The following is a 19,890-nucleotide window of genomic DNA, read 5'->3' as shown; positions in this document are numbered from 1 at the left end:
CGCAATTCTCCCTGTGCCATACATCAATAAATACATGCATTTAACATCAATAAATACATTACATTAATAAGAACATCTAAAAACCATAAATAATCACAGATAAAAACAGGATAAAATAATATTAAATAGATACAGCCATCACATAAACATTTATTAAAATCAGTAAAGTCAGTAAAAATGGACTAAAAAATGAAATATTTACCCCAAAATTCAAAAATATGTCTAATTAACCAACAGTGAAGAAACTCACAGTGTAAGGACCATAAATGTCAATCAAAGAGAAAAAAATGTATGTATATATTTTTACCTATCGCTGATAAAGCAGTTCAAATCAAAGTCTATATTGAGTCCCCTGGGTGACAACACCTTGGCCTCATAGACCCAAAATGACTCCCTTTTGCTCAATTGGCGGATATAATTACCACCTCTCCAATGCTTATGGACTTGCTCAGTACCCCAAAATTGGAGGGAGTTTGGTTTCCTATCATGTACCTCTCTAAAATGCTTTGAGACATTATGTGAGACTTCACCTTTTTTTAATATTTTTAATGTGCTCCGATATTCTCACATTTAGGGGTCTAGAGGTGCGGCCCACATACTGGAGCCCGCATCCACATTCGAGCATATAAACCACTCCTATCGTGGAGCAAGTGATCAGATCCTTGATTTGATAATCTTTGCCAGTGCTATTAGATCTAAACATTTTCCTTTTCTTACAATTATTTTTAACATGACGACAAGCCCCACATTTGCTGCATGCATAGAATCCTGACAGAAACTGGAACAGGGTATTTTTCTTAGAGACTCGGGGGTCAATTACCCCTGGTGCCAATCTAGCTTTTAAGATTGGTGCTCTTTTGTATATAAATCCAGGTTTTTCCGGAAGATAGGGTCCTAAGATCCTATCTTGTTTCAGAACCCCCCAATGTTTTCATTATACAGCCAATTCCTATGATGACAACTGTCCATAGGTAGATATGAGTTTCGGTCGGTCGGTTCAACATTCCTAGGGGACAACTGATCAGAATTAAAAGGAATTGTTCCAATCAGGAGGACTATACCTCGCAGTCCAAAATATTAGTGGATCGTTTCCGTGTTAAAGGATACGATATGAATAAAGTATCCTCTGACTTGTAGTATGTATCAGCGCTTAGACAGACAGAGGCGCCTCTAAGTGTAGACTTTATACGACAGGTTTAATGGACAAAGTTATGCACTCATGTTAGTAAGTATATATTCATGCCTATAAAACAAAGTTCCAGTGTGGAGAAGTGTACATCATCCGGTCATGGACATCTGTCCTGCTGGAGCCGAAATCCTTTCGCCGTGGCCGGCTTGTATGGCAAAGTTAGAACCAGGAAGTAGGCTCGGTGTATTTGCTTGACAGCGAGGCTTGGTGGATAGTCGGACCTGCAAACCTGTTGTATAAATTAAACACTTAGAGGCGCCTCTGTCTGTCTTTGTTTTAGCCCTGTGGAACCCCTGGCTTTTGGTTTCTGGATGGGCTGCCCTACATGGTGAACTTTTTCTCCCCCTGTGCCATTAATGACTTTTAACTCTGGACTTTTGGTTCGATATGTGATCAAGCGCCTGTTAACATTGTGTATCAACAAGTTTACTGCCTGAAACATGAAGGCCATTGGATTCACATGATTGTTTTTTTGTTGGTCTGTTTCTCTCTGCTGGTCACTAGGTCGCAGTTACAGCATTTCCGTTAGCATTCCGTTAGCTCAGTGGTTCTCAACTCCGGTGCTCAGGACCCGCTAACAGGCCAGATTTTAAGTATTACCTTGGGGAGATGTAGACTAGAATACTGCAATCACTGAGCAGCAAATTATATCACCTGTGTTGTAATTCAGTTATCTTGCAAACCTGGCCTGTTAGTGGGTCCTGAGGACCAGAATTGAGAACCACTGCATTGGTACCCAGTGCATGGATTGCAGAAGAGGCTTTTCAGCCCTAGACTGGGACTGCTTTGTGCTTTGATTTCTGTATTTGGACCCCTTTTGATTGGAGTTGTGCTTGCTGTTCTGTATGTCAAAAAAGGGTTTAGAGAAAACAGAATTTACATGATTGTCAATTGCTATGGGCCACTATCCTAGTCCAGGAAATATATGTTGACCCTGAGTGAATTCTGAAATTGTGCTGGTTTGGGGGGGGGGGGGGTTAATGGCAATAATGTATTACAATTTTTGAATTGATTACATTTAGCTCAATGGTAATTCCATTTTTGCTACTTAAAACAATGACATATTATGCTGGTGTTCTATCAAATGTCATTATACAGTCCTACCTGCTGATATTTGTACTGCAACTAACATATCGATTCTACTCATGTTTGCCACTATTGCTTTCCTTAACTGCTTGCCAACCAGCCACGGTAGTTTTACTGCGGCAGATCGGCTCTGTCCCCCGAAACGACATACCTGAACGTCGCTCCGTGGGACTGCTAGTGGGGGCGTGCACCAATTGGCCACAGGGGGAGCCAATCAGAGGGTCTGGCGGCCGCGATCGCTTCCCGTGGAGACAGAATGGTGGTCTGCCATTGTAAACACGGCAGACCGCTGTTCTGTCAGTGATGAACACAGGTCTCTGTGTTCATTCAGCAAGCCCATTACCCACACAGTTAGAAAGCCCCCCCAGGGACACATTTAACCCTTTGATCGCCCCCTGGTGTTAACCCCTTCCCTGCTAGTGTTATTGGTACAGTAACAGTGCAAATTTTAGCAATGGTTACTGTGGTAATGTCACTGGTCCCCCCCCAAAAGTGTCAAAAATGTCAGTTGTCTGATCTGTCCGCCACAATGTTGCAGTCCCACGAAAAATTGCTGCCATCATTACTAGTAAAAATAAATAAAAATTACATAAATCTTTCCCCTAGTTTGTAGACGCGATAACCAGGGCTTTTTTTCTCAGAAAGTAGGTGCAGGAACTCATCCACGATCCCCCAAAACTCCCCCCCCCCCCCCCACACACACACCCTCAAGGCTGCATCAAATAGTGGCTGTGGTCCTACAAGGGCAATAAATACCAGGAGTGCATTACATATAAGTGGAGTGCAGAGTTCAGACAAGCTGTCACTTGTAAACACAAAAGCTGGATTTTCTGTGTTTACAGGCGATAGTTGTGAGCAGGGAGCAGAGGGCCTGAGCCAGAGGTGGTGGAAGTTCCAGCTGAAAAAAAGGCGATGACACGTCTGCAAACCAATAAATATATACTTATTGGGATTTTTTTAACCAAAAATATTTGGTAGAACACATATTGGCCTAAAATGATGAAACATTTGATTTTTAATTTTTTCTTTTTATTGTAAATGTTCTATAGCAGAAAGTAAAAAATATTGTTGTTTTTTTCAGAATTGTCGCTTTTTTTGCATATAGCACAAAAAATAAAACTCGCAGAGGTGATCAAATACCATCAAAAGAAAGCTCTATTTGTGGGGGAAAAAAAGGACATCATTTATTTGGGTAGAGCATCGCACAACTGCACATTTGTCAGTTAAAGTAATGCAGTGCCATATCGCAAAAAAAAGGTCTGGTCATTAAGGGGGTAAAACCGTCCGGTCCAGAAGTGGTTTTAAGGTAGTATTCAACTTTTAGCGATTTTAGCTTAAAGAAGAAATTTGGGGTTAAAAAAAAAAAGGAAAAAATATTCACATCTATGCTGCAGCATCCGTTGCACTTCGACTCAAGACCAAGAACTGACGTTCACGTGACTACTGATCACTCAGTTCTCAGTCTTTTTGGACTGAAGAGCATTTACTGTCAGTCACCGCTCTCCACTCTGCCCCTCTAAAGCTCACTGGAGCACTGGGCAGGAGAGGGGGCAAGTGCAGCTGGCTTCAGCTCTCAGTCGCACACTTGCAGTTGGATGAATCCCAACAATATGGTCTGCAATGTCAGCTGACAGCAGGCTTTAGCCCAATGTCAGCAGATTCTGGGTCTGAGGAGTGCAAATGAAAGTAGGAGTTCTGTGACCCAGAAGAGAAGTATGACCAAAAGAACTTTTGGCACTACTTCAATCTTACCATACGGAGCACAAAAAAATACCCTTTTCCCAGTAAACAATTTGTGAATATTCATAGCACAGCACTTGTAGCTTACAGCTTTTCAATGCTGCTTGCTCCTACCCTTTTAGTGCCAATTCTCTAAACTTCAGGCCTTCATACGAAAGAGTTGAAAGTGGACAGTGCAGTCTTCAGCCAGTGTATTAATTTAGAGAAAAGAGAGGTGAGAAGGATGGAGCAGCGGAATGCCTTATCTTAGGCTTTAAGGCTGTGTGTTTCTTTTGATGCACACAATACAGGGGAGAAAGATAGTCCCCTGCATGCAAGAGTGGATCCATAGGATGTTGAAAGAGAAAGGAGCCTCCCTGAAACAGGAAACCTGGGACAGCGGTCATGGCACCAGCCTAAACATAGGCAAGCATTAAAAGACAAAGAAGCTTCATACTCAGTAAGTGATCAAATCAGCTGCTGAAAGTGCTTAAAAAACTTTTTAATATCACTTTAAAGTGGTAGTAAAGTCTTCTTATACACTTGTACCTACAACTAAGCCTATAATAAGGCTTACCTGTAGGTACAGTAAATAACTTCTAAACTTTCACCTTTTAGAAGATATTCACGGCTGCAGCTGGTGACATGTGTTTACAACAGCTGACCTTCTCTCTCAGCGGGGAACGATTGTGGGTGTCAGGCGGCAATTGGAGCCGCCTGACTGCTGCATCGGCTTCCCCGCTGACGAGCAAGGGCGGGCGCGCGCTCGCCCCTTAGCCTCCCGAGAGTGAGCACCGTACATGTATGGCGATTCGCCTGGGAGCGGCTGACTGACGCAGTACATCTTCGGCCGGCGGACATAAAGAGGTTAAAAGAGGCACATCTACGTATGCAGGAATCCCGGTTAAAGCTGTCCACATAGACCGTCCTCCGAACCGCCGGCTCTCGCCACTGTCAGTCTGCAGTCGTGACCGGGAAGACTACCCTGCAGTAGAGCGATCTGAAACCGAGGCTTGACACGCTTGTGGAACGCAGTGTGGATGATGGCAGTGGCAGTCAGGACTATGGTCTATGTGGACATAGAAAATTGTATAGTGTGTATCCAGCTTTAGACCAGCCCGTCTGGCACCAACAACCATGCCACAGAAAGAAGGGGGGAGTGGTGGGACTTTACATGAGGCGCACAGTGGGATTTGCCGTGCGTCTCAATCCCTAATATTTGTTGCAAAGAAAAGGAGGTTGGGACTTTACATGAGAGACATAAATGGGTCGGCAGGGAAAATGTCAGCAGCATTTATTGATACATGTAAACATACATGGCAGATCAAAAATGATAACATCAAATAATACAATACAGTTGAACACTCCCCAAATACAATGAATGATGTCCGACAAAGCTAATTTCCAATAATATAGAGTACTAAACATATGCAGGATATAACAGAGCTTGAAGTTCCAAGTAATGGAGTAAGTTAATATTTTACAAACATCATTGACTCAATGCGTTTCGTGGACCCAAATCGCCACTTCGTCAGGAGTAGATGTGTGTATTTTAGTAATCTATAAAAATGGGAAAATTAGGCATATATGAGGATAATGCAAAAGATGAAAAAGATTTAAAAAAAAAAAATGGGGAGGAGAAAAGGGATGTACATAGCGGCATGCAGAATGGCATGGAGACTGGAACTGGCCCCAAATGCCTCCCACTGGAGCTGAGGGCACTTTTTTTTTTTTTTCCATCATACGCCGACAGAGGTGTGGCGCCGAGGCGCAGTGTGCCGTCCACCCAAACCCCCATGCTCAGAGGCAGAGGGAGAAGAGAAGGGCGCACAGTGCGCCTCGCAGCTCCCGGGATTGAAAAAGGGGCCATCCAGGAGCAAGCCAATGTGCTCCACAAAGTGGAATTGCCGCAAGAGAATGATGTAACATCAGCAATAATGATAATATTATTGTATAAAAGAAAATGAGTTAACCGTGACAATAATTCTAAAAATAAAAGTAGCACCCAACTAAAGGTGGGAGGGAATGACTGACCTAGCATAATGGATTAAGGGGTACAGATCACCATATGCGATCAGTTGTAGGAAATACCTTCCTGTCGCCTCAAAATATGTCTCTCCATCCCTATTCATTTACAAAGAAGGGGGGAGTGGTGGGACTTTACAGGAGGCGCACGGTGGGATTTGCCGTGCGTCTCCATCCCTAATATTTGTTGCAAAGAAAAGGAGGTTGGGACTTTACATGAGAGACATAAATGGGTCGGCAGGGAAAATGTCAGCAGCATTTATTGATACATGTAAATAAAACATACATGGCAGATCAAAAATGATAACATCAAATAATACAATACAGATGAACACTCCCCAAATACAATGAATGATGTCCGACAACCATGCCACGTTCAAAGTCCCTTAAATCCCCTTTCTTCCCCTTTCTGATGCTCGGTTTGAATGTCAGCAAGTTGCTGCCATGTGATTGGCTGATAAGCAATTTGTGTTTCCAATCAATTGAACAGGTGGACCTAATAAAGTGAGTGTATATCTTAACTAGGTCCACAGTGGGGAAATTTTAATTTTCAACTTTGTACAAAATTTTTAAATATAGTAAATTGCATCTTTTCCCTGTGTTTACATCACTTGATACCTGAATGGGTTAAAGAGAAGTTTTTTTTCTTTGCCAGCAGCAGAGCACAAAAATCCAAATCTATTAACGCATTAAGATGTTTCTACAGAGGAGGCTGGAGAATACGGACATCTGGGCTATTGCATATCTAAGCATCTAAAACAGGGCAGCCAGTGTGCTCTCGTACCTGCTGGGAGCTCAGCAGCCAAGACTGCTGAAAAAAAGTATTCTTTGAAAAACAAGCAGGGCTCCAGTCCAACTCTTACTGGAAGCTACTAATCTTATTTTTACAGTACCAGCACTGAATTGCTGTTTTGTTTCCACCAACTCCTCTTATTTCTAGTTAGGTGCCAGTCAAGCAGACTCTCAAGAAAGTTTGTTTTGAACACTAGCATAATATATGAGGACAGACAGTTAAATGTGTTAATCTTGAAATATTTCTGCTTGGCTCTTTTTTTTACCCAGTGTTCGCTATTTGCAGACTTGGGCACATTTTTCCTGGTAACATCAAAGTGAAAATGCTTAGTAAGATCTAAAATTTGGGTAGAAATTGCAAAGCTAACATATGATGTGCTCTTTAGATACAGCTTTATGTGAGTAATATTTCCAGGACATTTTTTGAAATATAGATGTGGTCGGTTACATGGTGACCTTAGCAGCTCTGTTGCAGTGTCGCTGTAGTCTGTTTTCTGATTTGCTACTGAAACTAGGAATTGCAGATTATTAAAGTGGTTGTATCCCCAAATAAAAAACAAAAAAACACTGCAAGACAATGGCATAATGTGCTAGTATGCTTACCTTAGAATGAAGCCCCCATACGGTCGCCCAGACACCACTGAGGGAGCTGACATGTTCCCTCGGCGTCTCTTCTGGGTTTGGCGTCTCCGGCGCTGTAAGTGGCCGGAGCCGCCGAATGCACTTTCCGGCGTCACTCCCACGCATGCCCTTTCCGGCGTCACTCCCGCGCATGCCCTTTCCGGCGTCACTCCCGCGCATGCACTTTCCGGCGTCACTCCCGCACATGCACTTTCCGGCAAGGAGCTCTGAAGGTCCGGCAAGATACGCCGGACCTTCAGAGCGCATGCGCTGCTGCATGCAGGGTGAATATCTCCTAAACCGTGCAGGTTTAGAAGATATTAAAGCCCTGTTCCAGCCTCCCTCTCCAAAAATTAAAAGTCAGCAGCTACACATACTGTAAGTAAATATTAACCAATTTAAGGCCAGACCTATTCTGGCCCTTCTCACATGTATGTAAGAATCCGCTTTTCTTTTGTTAAAAAATTTACTTAGAACCCTCAAACATTACAAATATATTTAGGCAGAGGTCCTAGAAAAATAAAATGCTAATTTTTTTTATGTCACCCGGCATTTGCGCAGCGGATTTTTAAATGCAAATACCAATACCAAACATGTCACAAATTGCACACGCCCGTGAAATGGGCGAAAAACTACAGTAGACTAAATTATCCATAGGCGACACTTTCAAAGCCTTACTCAGGTTACCAGATTAGATTTACACAGGAGGTCTGGTTCTAGATTTATTGCTCTTGATCGGATGTTCATGGTGATACCTCACCTGTGGTGTAATCGCTGTTTATGTATGGGTGCAGGACCAACACATCCATTCACCTTTGTGCACGAGGGGATGGGGACTCTTTAAAACAGTCTTTTAAATTAATATTTATTTTATGTAATTTTTTTTATGAACTTAATTGCTATCGCAAGAGATGAACAACAACACTTGTGAAGGCATGGGTAGGTACTCTTTACTGAGAGACCTGGGGTCTATTGGACCCAAGACCTCTCCTCTGCCCTTAAAAGCATCTGCTCACATCAAGATCAGTTTGATACGAGGCTTTCCCAAGCCAGTAATGGATTGTTTACATCTGGCAAACATTTTGGTTTCTTAGACTATAGAGATAGTCAGGGATGTTCCAGTCCCTAATGGCATGGGAGAGCCCGTGAAGGCGGCTGTAAAGGCAATCAAGTGGCTCATTAGCCGCTAGGATCACTTTTACAAAAAAGTCTATCAACAGCTGAAAAAAAACAAAAAACATAGAAACATAGAATGTGTCGGCAGATAAGAACCATTTGGCCCATCTAGTCTGCCCAATATATCTGAATCCTATGAATAGTCCCTGGCCCTATCTTGTATGAAGGATAGCCTTATGCCTATCCCATGCATGCTTAAACTCCTTCACTGTATTTGCAGCTACCACTTCTGCAGGAAGGTTATTCCATGCATCCACTACTCTCTCAGTAAAGTAATACTTCCTCATATTACTTTTAAACCTTTGCCCCTCTAATTTAAAACTGTGTCCTCTTGTGGTAGTTTTTCTTCTTTTAAATATGCTCTCCTCCTTTACCGAGTTGATTCCCTTTATGTATTTAAAAGTTTCTATCATATCCCCTCTGTCTCTTCTTTCTTCCAAGCTATACATGTTAAGGTCCTTTAACCTTTCCTGGTAAGTTTTTTCCTGCAATCCATGTACTAGTTTAGTAGCTCTTCTCTGAACTCTCTCTAGAGTATCTATATCCTTCTGGAGATATGGCCTCCAGTACTGCGCACAATACTCCAAGTGAGGTCTCACCAGTGTTCTGTACAGCGGCATAAGCACTTCTCTCTTTCTACTGCTTATACCTCTCCCTATACATCCAAGCATTCTGCTGGCATTTTGTGCTGCTCTATTAAAAAGATACCAGGATGATGCCTGTAGCTGCAGGTATCATCTCGGTAACACCACTTCAACCCCCACAACATACCGGTACGTCACTGGGGCTAAAGTGGTTAAGGAAGGCATGTAAAGTTATAAGATATTGGCATTCACAGATAGTTTTAAGAATACAAAATTGTTCAGTTTTTACCTTTGATGTGATGGCAGAGCAGGTTACAGAAACTGGAAGCAATTTTAGATCAACAGACCTGTCTTGATGTGATCTACTGGGTCAAGGCTTGTGGAATTGTTTTTTCTAGATAGTTCAAGTTTAGCACATATGGTAAAATAATTCCTATAATGAAAAAATTAACATTTGTCTTACATACTGTTGTAAAATGATACTGTATCCCATAATTATTTGGCTGTCCCTTCCACAGTTGGTGGTATCAGCGGGGAGTGTAGATAAATTCAAAAAAACATTTACATGTGTGTTTTTTAGTGAGCGCAATGTACAGGAAAATGGAAAATACACACACACACACACACTTAGGTTGAACTGGATAGACTGGTGTCTTTATGCAACCTTAACAACTATGTAAGTATGTGAATGCCAACAGGAGGAAAGACTGAAGTGTCTGTTCCTCTGGTGACATCAGGAGATCATTTCTCAGGATCAAAGTGTTCAGTGGTACAGGTAAAGAAATTTGTAATGCTAGAGCCCCATAGGCAGGCTCCTGATAATGTAATCTCGGTTTTTGGCTGTCACAATGATCATGTGGTCTGAAGACTGTCCTACCACCTCCCAATGGTAAACTGTTAGTGGCAGCTTGGTTGGTGGGCGAGAAAGCAGTGCTACCACACATTTGTATGGCCGGCCACAAGTTGGAAATTTTATTACAGAATAGCATTCTGTAGACTGCAGAGATCCCTCAGAAGTTGTATTTCCTTTCCTCTTATTTCTGTTTATCCAACAGCCTAGGACAGTGATGGGGAACCTTTTTGAGCCCGAGTGCCAAAACGCCATAAAAAAACCAACTTATTTTTTACAAAGTGCCAACACTCCAATTAAACTGCACATACCCAGCCACCAGATCACACACTCCAAGAGAGATTGTAGTCAAGTCAGCACTCACCCGGCTCCGGCGTCCAGTATCGGTGTGCCTGGCAGCAGCTTCTCCTTTTGTTGGGGCCTTTGATCACCCTCCTCACTCTTGATGATGTCCTTTCATCACTGTCCTCTTGCTCCTCTCTGGTTGATTCAACTCCAGGGGCTGTTGTGGCTTGGGCTCTCTCTCCCTCCTGAACCACCTCAGCCTCCTCTCACTCTTGTCTCCACACTCTTCTCACCCTGCTCTCCCTTCTCTCTGAGCCCTTTTTTTTCCTGGGCTCCAGCCTGTCCATCCTCTTATTTTCTCAGGGCATGCTGGGGCTGTAGTTTTTCTTTAATTTATTAAAATGGAGCCATAGTCTTCCAGGACTCCATTTCCCATGGTGCTCTTGTCCTGGCTTGTTATTGGTCCTTGGCTTCAGCCAATGGGGAGACAGGAGGAATAAGAGTGGGTGGCGATACCTGCAAGCGCCGCTCTGTCCCTGTCCCGTGCTTCTTTCCACAAGAAGAGGGGCAAGCAGGGGAAATAAACTGACAGCCCGCGCTCACTCCCCTTGTCACAGTGCGGGCAGTGGCGGCAGCTCTCTGGAGAGGGCTCTGCGTGCCAGCTGTGGCTCGCGTGCCATAGGTTCGCCATCACTGGCCTAGGATCTACACAATCCTTCCAGACAGGATAGTCAAGTTGGTGACCTGAATTTTCTTTACTATATTTAGGCAGTATAATTAGGTCACCTTCCCACCTCCAGCTTGTGATTGGACAGTGAAAGAAAAGCAGAATAATGAGATCATTCCTTTGCTCTCCTTGACTGTGTTTATTTATCAGCACAAGTGATTGAAGCATTACTGATTGCCCCCTAGTGGTGCCCTCCCTTTACCAGTATGAGCTCCTCACAGGTGGCCAATACCAAATCAAATATGGTATTTACACAGCATGTTAAAAAAAATATTAATTTATTAGTTTGGATTTAAAACATAACTGCAATAAATGTGGTTTTCTATTATTTCCCTGGAGTTCAACTTTAGCTTTGGACATATAAAGTATTTTCTGGCATTGGGTTTGTTCGAATCCCAAATATTTGCTTTTCCCTAGAAAAGAACCGGCCTAGATAGAAAAAGAAAACCATTCCAGGGTGTAATGTCTTCAGCACATGGCCGAGCTTCCCGCTTTGGGCTGCTTGTAACATTTACTAGTGAATAAAAGCTTCCTTCATCGGTCACACCTGAAGGACAAACCTTTCTCAAAGGTATTGACTTTCCTATAATAAAAGAAAAGCAGACAATATGAGCATCTATGTTTTAAAAGTCATTCTGTAACAGGAGAGTGGCACAGAAACAAAACCATCTTGCCTAGGTGATGATAACAAAGATCACGTACCCTTCAATAAACGTTGATGTGAGCAAGTGATATCCATCGCACCACAGCAATACTGAATCTGTTAACCTTTCACAAACCAAAAGAAATGACTTTAACTGTAAAGTAAGATCTTCTAGTGTCTCTTACAGATTAGCAGCTGGGTATTTACGTAGCCCTGCCAGCCATGGGGGATTAGTGAGACCAGAAAACTGGAAACAGAGCCAGATTTAGATGTTTGGTGAGTCTGAGGTACTTCAGGTTTAGTGGGCCTCTTTGTACACAAGAATTCAAATACTGTATTTTCTGGCGTATAAGACTACTTTTGAACCTCAAAAAAATCCCCCAAAAATGGGGGGTCGTCTTATACGCTGAGTATAATATCTCCAAGGTAACCTAAGTATAAGTATTACCGGTAGATGAAAATTAGGGGGGTCGTCTTATACGCTCAGTCGTCTTATACGCCGGAAAATACGGTACACAGCAAATCACTAAGTTTGCATATTATATGTCATTGGAACTGACAAGTTATTCATACATAGAAATTTAAAAAGGTTAAATGAGTTATATATCTGAAGTAAATACATGTACATACATGCCAGCCAAACTTCAAGTAGACATTAAGGTAAGATATGTTGCAAAGAACATAGCTATACTCCTATGAACTCTTTATTTCCATAGATAACAATAGCTGATTCAACAAAATTAAGCTCTGAACCTCTCAATGCAAATGTTTTAAGTTTATCTAAGCGAAGTACAAAACATTTTACCAACTTACAGCTATATGCATCACACTACAAAATCTAAAAAAAAAAATCTTTCTTTCTACACCTAGCATTTGAAACATTGTTATTAAACTCCTTCAAGTGGTTCTAAAGGCTCATGTTTTTTTTTAAAATACCATGAAGGTAAAAAGCCTTCTGTGTGCAGCAGCCCCCCTAATACCTGAGCCCTATCTCTCTATCTATCCAGCTATGTGCACGAGAGCCTCGGTTTTCTGTGGACTCTCACTCCTCATTGGCTAAGGCCAATGGCTCCCGTAGCTGTCAATCACAGCTAGTAAGCCAATGAGGAGAGGGAGGGGGGAGGCCGAGCCACAGCTCTGTGTGTGAATGGACATGCAGAACCGCGGCTCAGGAGCAAGCCTGCTTGGGGGCACTTGGCCGGAGGGATAGGCCAGGAGCGACGGCTGGGGACCTGAGCTGCTGTACAAAACCACTGCACAGAGCAGGGGAGTATGACATGTTTGGTATTTAAAAAAACAAAAAATAAGACTCTAGTATCACTTTAAACTGTATGATCTTTGGAACATTACTCTCTACATCCAATAGCCTCGAAACACTTAGTACTGCATGGGTTATCGTAATTCTAACCTAATTCTGTACCAGTGCCAATTTGCTGATTGATCTCTTTCACGAATAACTAGTGACCATGATCAAATATATTCTTAGAGCTACATTAACACTTTTCACTTCAAAGGTATCCGCGAGTCCTTCATCATGGAATAAAAAATGCCTATTAAGATGGAGTGAGACACATGAACTGAGTTTGAAGGCTGAACACTGGGGAGTTTGGTCTATGAACACCCTACTGAAATCACAGGGATAGAAGTGATGCGTTTCTCAGGTGCTATCTCTGCATCAGGTAGACAGCATAAGTTGACTAGGACTTTAAACCTGTCATATACTGATTGGTATGTTACCCTGAGTTTTTGTAAAGCAACAAACCACTGATCTATAATTACATTGAAAGTTCCACATTCGGAAATTCTTATCTTGAAAGGAAAACATCCTTTAAGACTTATTATTATTGATTTAATATACAGGATTTATATAGTGCCAACAGTTTGCGCAGCGCTTTACAAAACTACATTACAGTTACAATACAATTCGGTACAAGAGGAATCAGAGGGCCCGACTCATTAGAGCTTACAATCTCTTATCTTGGATTTGCTACATACGTTCATTTATTTTTGCCAGGCCTGCCTGTAGTTGCTTTGGGTTCTTCTAAAAATGCATAAAAACAACATTATTTTAAAGGTCATGTGCACACGCACATGAGGTGGTAGGCCATCTGATTCAGCCACTAAAATTCACGAAAACTGATAAAATACAGTATAAAAAATCTGCTTCCCAGGATAAATTATAATAAGACAATTTTTTTAAATTATTATTTTGTTTAGAGAGGGGCCTCTTCTGACAGGGAGCCCAGGGCAATTATCCCTTTTGTCCCTTTTCCTGCCTTACAAATTTAGCAGTATTCAAATACAGTAAAACCTTGGATTAAAATACAGTAAAACCTTGGATTGCGAGCATAATTCGTTCCGGAAACATGCTTGTTATCCAAAGCACTCTTGTATCAAAGCGAATTTTCCCAAAGGAAATAATGGAAACTCAAATGATCCGTTCCACAACCATTTATTTATAAGTCTTTCAGTTTATAGTCTATATACAAAGATTATAGCAATGTGACAGGTTGTGACATCATAAAATGTGCATCCACAAATGGCAGCCTCCACAAGGGGATTAGAAGCAAAATCCAGCAGGAGCTACAGAGTATAAAAGAGAAGAGAGGTGCCTCTAAGTGTAGCAGTATGGGGACATTTAATGAAGGTACAACATTTAGCAACTCACATGGTTGGTGATTAAAGAGGCACATCTAAGTATGCAGGCTGTCCACATAGACCATCTTCTGAACCACTGGCTCTCACCGATGTCAGTCTGCAATTGTGATTGCGAAGACTACCCTGCAGTAGAGTGATCTGAAAGCGAGACTTTTAATCGCTCGTGGAGCGCAGCGTGGAAGGGTGTGATGAAGATGGCAGTGCGGAGGATAGTCTATGGGGACAGCTTTACCCTAGATGCCTGCATACTTAGATGTGCCTGTTTTAATCATCAACCATGTGAGCTGCTAAATATTGAACCTTCATTAAATGTAACAATATTGCTACACTTAGAGGCTCCTCTCTTCTTTTTTATACCCAGTTGTGACATGACGCTACTTGTATATCAAGACATCGCTTGTATATCAAGTCAAAATTTATTTTAAAAATTTGCTTGTCTTGCAAAGCGCTCTCAAACCAAGTTTCTCTCAAACCAAGGTTTTACTGTAATTATTTTGTTTTTAGGGCAAATAATTCCTTGCAAAAGCATGTACTCTACACTAACAATGAAAACCAACCAACATAACAGTTTGGCAGGTCTTGACAGTTGTGTTTGGACCCCACAATCTTGTTCTCTTTTCAAGGGAGAATGGCAGATTGTTAGTCCTTGGAGATACTGTGCATGTTCTTTTGACCTCTAGGTTCATCAGTCATTTATTCTCCTCTAAAGAGCACACGTTGTGAAATCCCAGGAAAGGCATTGGAGTTAGGCAATAAAATAAAGTGACGATTTTAGTGCAAGAGAACCTTAAGGGTGCTTTTTATATGGGCCAAAGCCGGTTATGTTCAGTAGAGAATCTGTCCGCTAATCCCCTGCTGAGCGGATCACGCGGATGACAGGTCAGTGTCGGCTCTGCATATGCAGAGCTGACACTGCCACAGCCCACTCTGCTCTGTGGGCAAGCAGATGTAATTAGACTGACTGTTTTTACACCTGACTGCCCTCCGATCCAGCCAGCCAAAAGGTAATGGATCCCCTTTCTTTTTTGTATCAGATCCAGAGGTAGTCGGGTGTAAACTGAATCAAGTCTGTTTACATCTGGCACTTCATAGAGGAGAATGGAGAGTCCGATTGGGTCCACAGCTGAAAATTGGACAACCGTATGCGATAGGATCTCTCGTGTGAAAGAGGCCTTACGGTTAAAGTTTTAGAGTTAGGTTATTAGAGAGAGACAGCTAATCTACCCTTAAATACCCCCATCAGCTCACTGCAGACCCTCCTAAGAACAGGCTTTGGATTATAGGATTGTAGAATCCCGTTATATTTGAAAAAATAATTTTACAGTTAAGAAGTAGGTTATTACTGAACATTTTTATGAGATCATTTTTATGTCCTAAAATAATACATCTAAGTAAGTTGAGCCTTTGTGTTCATAAACACTAGGATGGCTAAACATAAAGGATTGCATGAGCCACTGGCTCATTTTCATATCTATGGTGAGCGGTCTTCTCTTCTATGGACATTTGCTTTTAGATTTGACAATTTGACTACAGGTACACTTTAATGGTGAAAGAGACACTTAACAAATGTCACAGCATTAGGTTGTACTATGCAAGCGTGATCATACATAATCCACTCCCTTCTAGTAATACCCCACCAGGGAAGAACCACTTATAAAGAATGAATGAGGATTGCGCCATATCGGTCTTCTCTCTGTGATGATAATAAGCAATTGTAGTATGTCACTTCCTTAATTCATTTGACAATGCTGACGCCACTTTTTGAAACCGTAATTAGCATTGTCTCCCTTGTGTCTGGATTATACCATTGTACTAGGGATCACGTGCTGGTGTAAACAACTTTGCCATTGCAGCTCTCCAGCTAATTAACAGCAATGCACTGCAGGGATTATTTTTATTAATCCTTCTCCATGCCCCCACTACTGGAAGAATAGAAATCATGGGATAGTGGGTTTACACCTACGCACAAGGACACTCAATGTTTTTTTATTTTTTTTCTTCTCCAAACGTTCAGAGAAAGCTGTTTTTAATAATTATGGAGGCACAATAATTTTTGTGTTAGTCTTTTTATTGAGGATTATTAACGTCTTGAGGACACAATTTATTTTATCTTTTGATCTAAAGTGAAGTTACAAAATAAAAATGTATGAATGAAAATAAAATCATACATTTGAATACCAAAATGTCTCTATTTATTGTCCTTTTATTAAGAAGCAAACCTATTTTAACCACTTAAGACCCGGAGGATTTGGCTGCTCAAAGACCAGGCCCTATTTTGCGATTCGGCTCTGCTTGAATTTAACAGATGATTGCGCGGTCATGGGACTTTGTACCCAAACGAAATTGATGTCCTTTTTTTCCCCACCCATTTTTGGTATATAAAAATATGAATAGTCTATTTTGAAAAAACAAGAATTTAATGGTGGAAAATACTCCAATACCATTTTTCCCTGCATACGTTTCTCATTAACCACGAAGAGTATCAGTTGCCCTGCTACGTATCTCGGCTTTAGATTTTGATTAGAGGGGAATTTTCCTCTTGCACCTGAGAGCTGGATTCTATACTGCTGTTAGTCCGCAGCCTTTTGGTAAGCGGCCATTACCTTATCCCACACTTGGGTGGAGTGCATTTTAATTCAGTTCACTCTGTGCCACAGGTTGTGATATCTTTCTCTCTTGCACATGGGATTGGACTATTTTCCACCATTAAATTCTTTTTTTTTTTTTTTTTCAAAATAGACTATTCATATTTTATTATACCAAAAATATTTTTCATTATCCTTTTATCGTTACATTGATTGGAAGTGTTTTTTAACAACAATATAACACTTGTGTTCATATGTATATTTAAAGTATTTTGTTACTTTGTTTCAAACTGTTTATGCATGTTTATTGATTTATTTATTTATTGTATCACATGCACATTTTTGGATAGCGCATTTTAATATATTTTTTGCATTAGCTATTATTACCAGATATTTATTACTCCAGGCCGGTCCACATACTCTTCACAATGGGTGCCAGTCCAAATCATCACTGAAGCATCAAAAGAACTTGAACGGGTGACCACACTTGTGTTAAAAACTCCTTTATTATCATAAACCAATAAAAAGTACAGCATGGCAGGAGAGATGAGACCTCCAACGCGGTTTACGCTACATAGCTCTTATTTATGGAAATGATGCTACTCTTAGTGGACTTCAGTGTGACATAAATATGTAAAGTAAAGGCAGTTTGGGACTTTAAATGAGACACAAGCCGGATAAAGCAATGTGTCTCCATCCCTGTGATGGAAATTAAGGAATAAAGGTTGGGACTTTGAATGAGGTGCGTGAGAACAACCGGCCCTAAGTAAATAATACTTACCGACCAGTCTGCTAACAACCCGAATCAACCTGTCCAGCCATGTACGTTAAAAACATGGGTTTAGTTAACACACATTTGCAAACGCATGTGTAAGCTGCAAGGCCCCTTCATGGCACCCTGTATAACTTGCAGTCCTAACACTACTAATTTATGGGCGTCTCCACAGTGGGAGCACATGCTAGTGAATGGATAGATGGAGGGACAGGTGGGCATGGAGGTAGCCCAAGCCTCCCCCAACCTGCCCCCATCTATGACTGGCCTTCAATATGTATTGCATGATAAGTAAATACAATATATTGGCTATGTGATAGCCATGGGGTCAAAACTAAGAATGACCTGCTGAGGAGCACACACCTCCATCCCTGATTATATGTAAAGTAAAGGCAGTTTTGGACTTTAAATGAGAGACAAGCTGGGTAAAGCAATGCTTCTCCATCCCTGTGATGGAAATTAAGAAAAAGTGTAACATAAATAAATACTGTTAATTAATCTGCACAATGGTACCTTTTCAGGTCTCCAATGCATCTTGACGCTAGGCATTAGAAAATACATTCTGGCATAAGAAATGTAATGTCTGGATTTCACAATCATTGCTCTTATACATAATGAACAATTTAGTCCAGTACTGTTAAAATATATAAAAGCCACAGTTAAGGAACATTTCATCCAACTATTGCAAGTAAATAGAACAAAAGCATCAGACTGAGTGCTGTACCCAAAATTATTGCCGTACACCATGCCATTAACGTAGTGCTCAATCTCTATTAGACTTTGTATACATTTATTAGTGCTATACCCAGAAATATTGCCGTACACCATGCCATAAACTTAGTGCTCAATCTCGATTAGTCTTTGTATACATTTATTAGTGCTTTACCCGGAATTATTGCTGTACACCATGCCATTAACGTAGTGCTTAATCTCTATTAGTCTTTGTAGACATTTATTAGTGCTGTACCCAGAATTATTGCCGTACACCATGCCATAAATGTAGTGCTCATTGTCTATTAGTCTTTGTATACATTTACTTTTTTTTTTCCCCGTAGGTGAAGGTCGTCTGACACCAGAAGACTTTGCAAGAGCACAGAAATACTGCAAATATGCTGGCAGTGCTTTACAGTATGAGGATGTTAATACAGCAGTGCAGAACCTCCAGAAGGCCTTGAAGCTTCTCACCACTGGCAGAGAGTGATGGTCACATCATGTGCAGCTCTATGTAATGATTCCACCTGAATGAAAAGTTCTTGATTTCATAAAAAGCTGCAATGATTCATTCAATTTTTATCCTTCAGCAACAGGGTGAAGGCAGATCCATTAAAGAAATGACAGTTTACTATGTTTACATGTGTGGATGATGCTTCTTTTAATAAGAGCCATTTTCCAAGGCTAAAATTACTCTCCGATTTTCTGATTCCTTCATGTGTAACATGTGAATCTGAACCCAAAATGAACCTTCTGAATACATTTCTAGGTTCCCAATAAATTATACTCATTCAGTAGCAGTCTTTGGAGAAACAGTTCTTGAGGTTTCAAAACGAGCAAAAAAAAAAAACAGTTGGGGCCCAAAAACAGCGTTGAGCACCTCTGTTCTAGATTATAGTACACCATACCAAAGTAAACCATGTATGAGCTTAGAGCAGTGATGGCGAACCTTGGCACCCCAGATGTTTTGGAACTACATTTCCCATGATGCTCATGCACTCTGCAGTGTAGTTGAGCATCATGGGCAATGTAGTTCCAAAACATCTTGGGTGCTAAGGTTCGCCATCACTGCCTTAGAGCATAAAGCAATGATGTGCTGTAACCCATGGCAGAAAATCAGAAACTGTCATTGATTTGTCTATTGGATAGCAGAAGAACATTTATTTTTGCATGTTATGTCCGAATGTCCCGGTCTATAAATCAGTAACCAATGACTTTTCAGCGTTTACAAACTACATTGAATAAGATTTTAGGGCTTGTGTCGATAACATCAGTTTGAAATGCTCCTGAGATCATTTAGAATTCACTGACCGGTGTTTTTGACCTGCTTGAAGCGGGTTTAGCATTCCCATAGACTTGTATGGTAATGCAAAACCCACTGAAAGAAAAAAAAAAGCACAGGCTGTAAAGCGGTTCAATGTATTTTCGCATTCTGCCCTCTGTAAATTTTTGCCATTAAAGCGGTAT

General features: G+C 41.2%; 1 protein-coding gene across 1 annotated transcript in view; it reads left to right on the top strand.

The window, feature by feature from the left end:
- VTA1 (vesicle trafficking 1) overlaps window positions 1-19,059 on the top strand; it is a 389,921-nt gene extending 370,862 nt beyond the window's left edge. The window contains exon 8 of the mRNA XM_082251499.1: window positions 18,768-19,059. Coding sequence (XP_082107625.1) covers window positions 18,768-18,913 — 146 coding nt within the window. The 3' untranslated portion in view covers window positions 18,914-19,059. The remainder of the gene's footprint in view (window positions 1-18,767) is intronic.
- The last annotated feature ends 831 nt before the right edge of the window (window positions 19,060-19,890 follow it).

This window comes from Pelophylax lessonae (genome assembly GCF_965119305.1).
Source record: "Pelophylax lessonae genome assembly, chromosome: 3".
In the NCBI taxonomy this organism is placed as follows: Eukaryota; Metazoa; Chordata; class Amphibia; order Anura; family Ranidae; genus Pelophylax; species Pelophylax lessonae.
Note: the sequence above shows the minus strand (reverse complement) of the source record. Positions and strands in the feature narration are given on the sequence as shown.